The sequence below is a fragment of the Lipotes vexillifer genome, unplaced genomic scaffold (assembly GCF_000442215.2).
Source record: "Lipotes vexillifer unplaced genomic scaffold, Lipotes_vexillifer_v1.1 scaffold1094, whole genome shotgun sequence".
NCBI classification, from domain to species: domain Eukaryota; kingdom Metazoa; phylum Chordata; class Mammalia; order Artiodactyla; family Lipotidae; genus Lipotes; species Lipotes vexillifer.
In genome coordinates, this window is record NW_006792775.1 from 236,282 (window position 1) to 244,262 (window position 7,981).

Sequence of the window (7,981 nt, forward strand, 5' to 3'; positions counted from 1 at the left end):
GCCAGGCGACGTTCCGAGGTCAGCAGGAGAGCAGAGGTCAGCGCCAGGAGGCAGTGAGAGTACCGGGGAGGCAGAAGTGCGAGGCGGGAGAACCAGCAACCGGGATCGCCGATGAGAAGACTTCCGGAAGGAACTGTGACAGCATGTTTGTGTGATGGTGGAAATCATCCGGCAGAGAGAGGAAAGCTGGCGTGTGGAGGAGAGAGATGTGAATTACCGAAGCATGTCGACTGAAAAGGACCCACCAAGTCACACGGCTGAGAAATTCCAGAAGACGGGGGACAGTGAGAAGATGCACAGAGTTGGAAGAACATTAACGCCAGACTTGCGGAACAGAAAGCTGCAAGCCAGAAACCAAAATATCCTTCGGAAGTCTGAGGAAAACCATATCCAACTTAGAATTCTATCTCCAGCAGACGCTCAGTCAGGCCCCCAATAAAGAGGAAACTCAGCACATATGATTTCCCATGTACCCTTTCACAGGAAGCCACTGGAAAACTTGGGATCCTACACGGCAGAGAGTAAGGGGCTTCCCAGGATGAAAGGGCCAAGCACAGCCCCAAGGGAAGGGGACAGATGCCACGAGGGCGTCTCCAAGGACCTCATGATGTCTTTGAACATACTGGCAGGAGTTGGTTTCTTCTAAAGTTCTTCTAGAGGGACTTCCCTGGTGGCGCAGTGGTTAAAAAATCAGCCTGCCAGTGCCGGGGACACGGGTTCGAGCCCTGGTCCGGGAAGATCCCACATGCCATGGAGCAACTAAGCCCATGTGCCACAACTACTGAGCCTGCCCTCTAGAGCCCGTGTGCCACAACTACTGAAGCCCGTGTGCCTAGAGCCCGTGCTCAGCAACAAGAGAAGCCACCGCAATGAGAAATGAGAAGCCCGGGCACCTCAACAAAGAGTAGCCCCCACTCGCCACAACTAGAGAAAGCCCGCACCCAGCACTGAAGACCCAACGTATCCAAAAATAAATAAATGAATAAATAAATTTTGCAAATAAATAAATGAAGTTCTGCTAGAGAGTTTGGGATTATTTGGCAGTATGTGTGTAACTTACAACATTTGAACAAACACAGAGAACACATAGAGGAATTATTTTCTTCAGAAAGACAAGAAAAGATATGTTGATTGAACCAAAAATGCTCATTTATTAATTAGGAAGGTGAGGGGAAGTGTGTCCATGTGTGTGCATATGCATGTGCATGTGTGTTACATGGGATGCCCACTGCAGCTTTATTTATAAACCTCAAAACTGGAATTAACCCGAATGTCCACCAACTGAAGTGGTTAAATAAATTCAAGGACATCCCACAAAAGAATGCTCATGGTATGTTTTTAAAAACAAAACCTCACCACCCATGCAGACATGGAAAATGCTCATAGTACGTTTTCAGTGTAAGGCAAATACAATTATTTACACGACAAAATCACTCATGTCGGGCTTCCCTGGTGGCGCAGTGGTTGAGGGTCCGCCTGCCGATGCAGGGGACGCGGGTTCGTGCCCTGGTCCGGGAGGATCCCGTGTGCCGCGGAGCGGCTGGGCCCGTGGGCCATGGCCGCTGGGCCTGCGCGTCCAGAGCCTGTGCTCCGCAGCGGGAGAGGCCGCGACGGACCACAAAAAAAAAAAAAAAAAAGTCACTCATGTCAATAGGTGTATGTGTGTGTACTTAAATGTTTAAAAAAGTTTGGGAAGACCCAACAAACAGTTACAGTGTCATCTCTGAGGACGAGGATTGGACAGTTGGGGGTTTGCTGTGGGCTTCCTTCACATATTTCTGTACTGGGTTTCCACGTGTTCTGAGCATGATTTACTTTAAAAATTAAAAAGAACAGGTATTTCCATTTTCAAGGTGGGGAGAAAGGAGTTAGAGGGAGGCATGTGGGAGCAGGTGGCCCTTACCTGCCCAGGATGCAGGCAATGTAGATAAGGGAGGAGGAGTGAAGAGCAAAGAACTGCAAGTGAAGAACTTGATGGTGAACTTGCTCTCTCGCTCTGAGAAGGTCCTGGGCTTCTCTGGAATGAGATGTGGGGCCGTCCCTCCCCCATCCTTCACCCCATGACAGCCCGTGCCCAGCCTGTCCCTATCCTGATGACTCAGGGACACCTGCGACCCCCACCTGTCTCCCAGGTGCGAGCCCCTGCCCTCTCGTGAGCCCCCTTCCCCCACCCCAGGGCTACAAGATCCCCACCCTGAATCCTCCCTCCAGTAGCCAGAGAGGGGCTCAGGGGAGCCCTCCTCTCACCAAAGTCACAAAGCTTCAGTGCCACATATTTGTTGATCTGTGGGAGGGGAGACGGAGGGCTCACCTCGGACCTCAGCAGAGCCGCACCCCCACCGGCACCCTCGCCCTGCCCCGACCCCTGCCTTGGTCATGACGAGGATGCTGTCACATAGTGAACCAGGGCCCCGGTCACCACCACGGCCGTGGTCACCTGCTCCCCCAGGAAGGGCAAGGCGGAGCTGAAAAGGGCAGCGGCCAGGACGCGGCAGATCACCAGGACGTGGGCCATGCCTATCATCAGGCAGATCTGGCGGGGGTCGGGGAGGCCAGGATGGGCAGGCCTCTGGGGGCCGCCCCACCTGCTCTCCAGCCCCACCAGGGGCGCCCCAGGAGTACCATCAACAGAGACAGCAGGAGGATGACGGTACTCCGCGTGTAGGAGTGCTCGTGCCGCCGGGGCTGGTAGTCAGGGCAGGCAATGAGCCCCAGCACCATTTCCTCCTGTGGACGGCACCGGACACGCCTGAGACACGGGACCCCTCACCCACGGGAACCGCGCCTCATACATGTGGACCCCCTCAGACACAGCAGACTCGTGTGGGCCCTGGGCCTGGTCACCTGGCTCAGCCTCATCTGGTCCTCGTCCCACCCGTACAGGTCCCGTTGCAGGACCACACGGGCTCGCTCCCGCTTCCACAACTCCAGGAACACGGTGGCTGCAGCCGGGAGAAAGCAGAGGCCTCACGGCGTGTCCCCGCTGCGTGTGGAGCTCGGCTGCCCCCCAGGTGCCGCAGCGACACACCCCACAGCGCCGTGAACACGGCGAACAGCGCGGTGCCCTCGTTGTCCAAGAGGTGGGTGAGCTGGGGAGAGCGGCGCGTGGGGCTGGGGCGGCCTTCCCTCCCCTGAGAGGACCCCCTGAGCCCTCCGCCCCGCGGGCGAGCGGCCGCAGTGCCCCCCAGGCGCAAACCTTGGCGAAGGCGCAGGTTTCTGAGAGCAGCTGGTGCCTGGGGTTGTGGTCGCCGCGAGGGCACATGTAGACGTCGTGGGCCTCAGAGATCTCCCTGCTGGGGGTGCAGGGACCGGGTTGTCAGCGGCGCTTTCCTGTGACCACTCCTGTGGGCCCTGGGGGACCCCGCCCCAGGCCGCCCCTTCCCTGACTCCGCCCCACCCTCAGTCCCGCCTCCCCTCCATGACCCCACCCCAGTCCCGCCCCTTCCCTGACTCCGCCCCACCCTCAGTCCCGCCTCCCCTCCATGACCCCACCCCAGTCCCGCCCCTTCCCTGACTCCGCCCCACCCTCAGTCCCGCCTCCCCTCCATGACCCCACCCCAGTCCCGCCCCTTCCCTGACTCCGCCCCACCCTCAGTCCCGCCTCCCCTCCATGACCCCACCCCAGTCCCGCCCCTTCCCTGACTCCATCCACCCTCAGTCCCACCCCCTTCACAATCCCGCCCCAACCCTGCCCCTTCCGTGACTCTACACACCCCAGTCCCGCTCGTTCCCTGACTCCTCCCCACCCTCAGTCCCTCCCTTTCACGACCCCGCCCTAACCCCGCCCCTTCCGTGACCTCCCCCACCCCGGTCCTGCCCCTTCCCTGACACCCAAGTCCCGTCCCTTGCCTGACTCCGCCCCACCTGATCTGGCTGGCTTCGAAGTGGGCAAACCTGCTCAGGAAGACGATGAGGCCCACCACCAAGGCGGGCACCAGCATGCAGGGGTACCAGCCGCGCCAGGCGAGGCACTGCGCCACCTGCTCACAGAAGTAGTCCCTAGGGGCACAGCCGTCCCGTCAGGGCCACTCCCACCGGGGGTGACCGTCCGGTGCCGACGCCGGGGTGAGGCATGCCACGTGCGGGGGCGGGCAAGGTGCGTCTGTGCTGCAGGCATCTAAATGTGTGTCTAAATGGGAGCCCGCACAGCAGTTTGCTGGAGGCGTGGGTGTAACCGCTGGGGGCGCAGCCTGCCTATGGGGGCGCAGGTGTGTCTGCGGGGGGCCGTAGTACCTGATGTCACCAACTGGCTGCTCTTGGAACATGTTTCTCCACCGGGCCCATTTCTCCTTTAGGTCTTCCTCCCCCTGAGCACAGGCGACAGACAGTGAGAGCTTCTTGCCTCAGGTCCTGCTCTCAGGTCCTCTCCCAGCCGGCCCACCACTCACCTTGTGTAGGGGAAACCCGGCCTCAAAGACCCCATCCTTCACCAAATCCTGGAGTGTGTCTGGTGGTCACAAGGATTCTCGGGTCAGAAGGGAGTGAGGGGTGAGGGAGGACCCTGTCCCGTTCTCCCCGTGTGACTGCCCCTCCTGGTGGGCTGCTGCACAGGCCACCTGCCCATCCAGTCCTTACCACCAGCGGCCATCTTGCTGTTCAGCACAAAGTTGACAATTTGGATTCTGGAACACAAGAGCTGGCTCAGGATGGCCCTCTATCTGGCCAGGTCCCAGGCCCCTCTGTGTCCTAGCAGAGCCCGCAGACCACCTGCCCTGACCACCTGACCAGAGCCCAGAATCCAGGACTCATCTGGGAGCCCACCTCCTTAAACCCTCCCAGAGTCTAGCTGTGCCCTGGTTCCAAGGTGGGCCTCCCTCAGGGTGGTCTCTCTCTTCCCAGGGCCCCGATGCTCAGCCCTGCAATAGTCTCTCCCAGATCCCTCCCAGACCTCCCACCTCCAATCACCCGTCCCACCTGGAGCCCCCACAGGTCGAGAGCACACTCTTTATGTGCACGAATCCTCTTTGCACCCCTGTGAGCCATTTTGCCTATGGGGCAACTGAAGCTCAGAGAGGGTGAGCAATTTGGTCAAGGCCACACAGCCAGGAAGCGGCACATTCGGGCATCTGACTATACAGTCCTGCTCCTCTGGAACATCCTCCTATGAGACACGGCCCCCTGAGTGTCCCAGGGCACTCCCCACAGCCTGCCCCTCTCAGGCCCTATCATCTTGATGGGGCCTCTATTCATGTGTCCTCCCAAGACCGGCCAGTCCTTCTGTGTTCACAGGAAGCCCCCCTCCACTGCCTCGTATCCAAATTCCAGGAGTGTTCTTCGCTAGTCTCCCTGATCGGGCCCCAGATGAGTTCAGGGGGCCGGGGCTGGGGCCAGGAAGATGATGGAGGAGGGCTGTGGGGAGGGCAGGTGGGCTGGCTTGGAGGCCTAGAGGATCGGGGTGGGGAGAAGCAGGTGCTTGGAGAGAGAGGAGGTGTTGGGTGCCTGGGAAGCAGGGGATAGATGTCCAGGGAGGGGCATTTGGTCTGGAGGAAAGAAGTCAGGATGTGAATCCAGGGAGATGACCTCAGAGCCTAGGAGGGACAGCTGGGAGGATCCTCTCAGCCTCTCCAAATTCTGCCCACCCTTTAAGGCTGGTTTCTATTCTGCATCCGGGGGACATAGTCACATGTAACCTTCAAACACTCCAAGAGGTGAGAACTGTCATTTTCCCGTATTACAGACATGGAAACTGACCCACAGACCCTTGCCCCCTGGGCCCTCCACCCTGGGACCACTCCTGGGAGCCTTGCTGCCTGTCTGGACCGGCATGTGGGCGGGCAGGGGTCCTCCTGGCCCCACTCTGGGCCAGCCTCTCACCTGGTGGTGGCTGGGATGGAAGTTGGCCTGGCCAGCTCCCCTCTGGGGGCGGTAGCCTCGGGCTCCATGAGAAGTCTGCAGTACCGGTCAAAGACCCGGCCATCAGCTCGGATCCCAAAGAACACCTTTGCCTGGTCCTCCCTCACCTGAGGGTGGGGGGCAGCATGGGACCCTCTACTCCACATTGGGACCCTCCCCCTTCATCCAAAGCCAATGGCCTATCTCCTCCTACCCTTCTCCTGCACAAGGCCTCAGCCCACCTCCCCAGACACCTCCCCGGGATCCGCCCAGTCCCCCATGACCCCTGCGCCCAGGCGAGGCCCTCAGCCCGCCCACCTTGTAGCAGAAGCCCTTCCTCTCGAGCTCTTCCAGGAACTGCTGCTGCCGCTGGACCTGCCTGGGGTTTCTCTGGGTGCAGTGATCAGCCACAAGGACACAGTCCCATGGCTCGGAGGCCTCGGTCTAGGAGAAGGAGGTGTGGGGACTGGGGACCAGGGCGGGCCAGGTGCGGGGCATGGGGCAGTAGGTGGGACCAAGCCCAGGAGAGGCTCGAGCAGAGACTCACCTCAGTGGTATTGATGTCCATCTGCAGGGGGCTGTCCCCTTCGGTCCCCATCAGGATCTGGAGGCTCTCTTCTCCCTGGGGGTGAAGAGCAGACAGAGGATGGGGCTCATTGCAGCAGACAAGTACCTCCTGGGCTGGGTGCCCTGGTACCAAAGGGGTAGTTCCGGGTGGGGCTAAGTGCATGCACTGAGGCTACAGCACAAATGGCCAACAGAGGTTTGTTTGGAAACATTTACAAAGAGCTCCCCAGGGCTTCCCTGGTGGCGCAGTGGTTGAGAGTCTGCCTGCCGATGCAGGCGACGCGGGTTTGTGCCCCGGTCCAGGAAGATGCCATGTGCCGCGGAGTGGCTGGTCCCGTGAGCCATGGCCGCTGAGCCTGCGTGTCCGGAGCCTGTGCTCCGCAACGGGAGAGGCCGCAACAGTGAGAGGCCCGTGTACCGCAAAAAAAAAAAAAAAAAGAGCTCCCAGAATTTATAAGAAAAGGCAGACAGCCCAGTTTAACATGGGCCAGAGATACAAATGCACACTTCACAAAAGAGGGGCACTCAGAAGGTGCAAACATGAGCTAGGGAACCATCTGGAAAACGCAGGCCAGGTGACCAAGGAGGCACCACCTTCCACCATTTGGTAGCCAACATTTTACGGCCAGACAGCTCTAAAAACACAGGTGTGGGAGTTCCCTGGCTGTCTAGTGTTTAGGATGCAGTGCTTTCACAGCCGTGGCCCAGCTTCAATCCCTGGTTGGGGAGCTGAGATCCCGAATGTCGCTTGGTGCGCCGCTCCCCTCCCAAAAAAAAAGCCTGGGTGGGACTTCCCTGGTGGTCCAGTGGCTAAGACTCCACGCTCCCAGTGCAGGGGGCCCGGGTCCGATCCCTGCTCTGGGAACTAGATCCCACATGCATGCCGCAACTAAATCCCACATGCCGCAGTGAAGATCCCATCTGCTGCAACTAAGACCCAGAGCAGCCAAAATAAATAATAAATAAATAAATATTTTTTTTAAAAAGCCCGGGTGATCTATAAAAATATTGAATGTAATATAATATTGTAAATCACCTGAAACTAATATAATGTTGTAAATCAACTATACGTCAAAAAAAAAAAAAAAGCCCGGTGACTCAGCAGAATCCCCATGTGTTGCTGTGGCTCACACATTGGTGCAGGAACTTGGGAAACTGTTGACCATCCCAGACACTACACCCCGGGGCCAGCCACCTTTGGAGACAGACAAGGGTGCTCACAGCAGCATATTTCATATCAGAATTGTGGAAATAACCCAAATTCCCATCGGTAGGCAGATGGATGAAAACACTGTGCTATGACCACACGCAACAGGAACATGAGGGCCGCCACTGCACACAGGGCATTGGGGACCAATGTGACACGGTACTGAGTTTCCTAAAAGTAAGTCCAGTGAGAACCGTGCAGGAGCGACTGCTGCAGGCACGTCCTGGACAGACGGACGGACACTAAAACCAGCGGGCATTACCTTAAGGGGGAGCCCTTAAGGGCTCAGGTGCCGAGCCCCTGAGTCTCCCCGATTCTTTGTTAACTGTTGCGGCAGCATTAACAAACCTCACACATCCTTCTACGCTCCTGCCT

At 58.4% G+C, this 7,981-nt stretch overlaps 1 protein-coding gene across 1 annotated transcript in view; it reads right to left on the minus strand.

The window, feature by feature from the left end:
• ANO9 (anoctamin 9) overlaps nucleotides 1-7,981 on the minus strand; it is a 22,992-nt gene that overhangs the window by 10,189 nt on the left and 4,822 nt on the right. Inside the window, 16 exon segments of the mRNA XM_007465988.1 lie at nucleotides 1,904-1,961; nucleotides 1,964-2,017; nucleotides 2,194-2,284; nucleotides 2,370-2,390; nucleotides 2,393-2,533; nucleotides 2,623-2,727; nucleotides 2,845-2,942; nucleotides 3,029-3,089; nucleotides 3,197-3,293; nucleotides 3,865-3,999; nucleotides 4,234-4,307; nucleotides 4,389-4,447; nucleotides 4,576-4,622; nucleotides 5,815-5,960; nucleotides 6,151-6,276; nucleotides 6,380-6,454. Coding sequence (XP_007466050.1) covers nucleotides 1,904-1,961; nucleotides 1,964-2,017; nucleotides 2,194-2,284; nucleotides 2,370-2,390; nucleotides 2,393-2,533; nucleotides 2,623-2,727; nucleotides 2,845-2,942; nucleotides 3,029-3,089; nucleotides 3,197-3,293; nucleotides 3,865-3,999; nucleotides 4,234-4,307; nucleotides 4,389-4,447; nucleotides 4,576-4,622; nucleotides 5,815-5,960; nucleotides 6,151-6,276; nucleotides 6,380-6,454 — 1,388 coding nt within the window.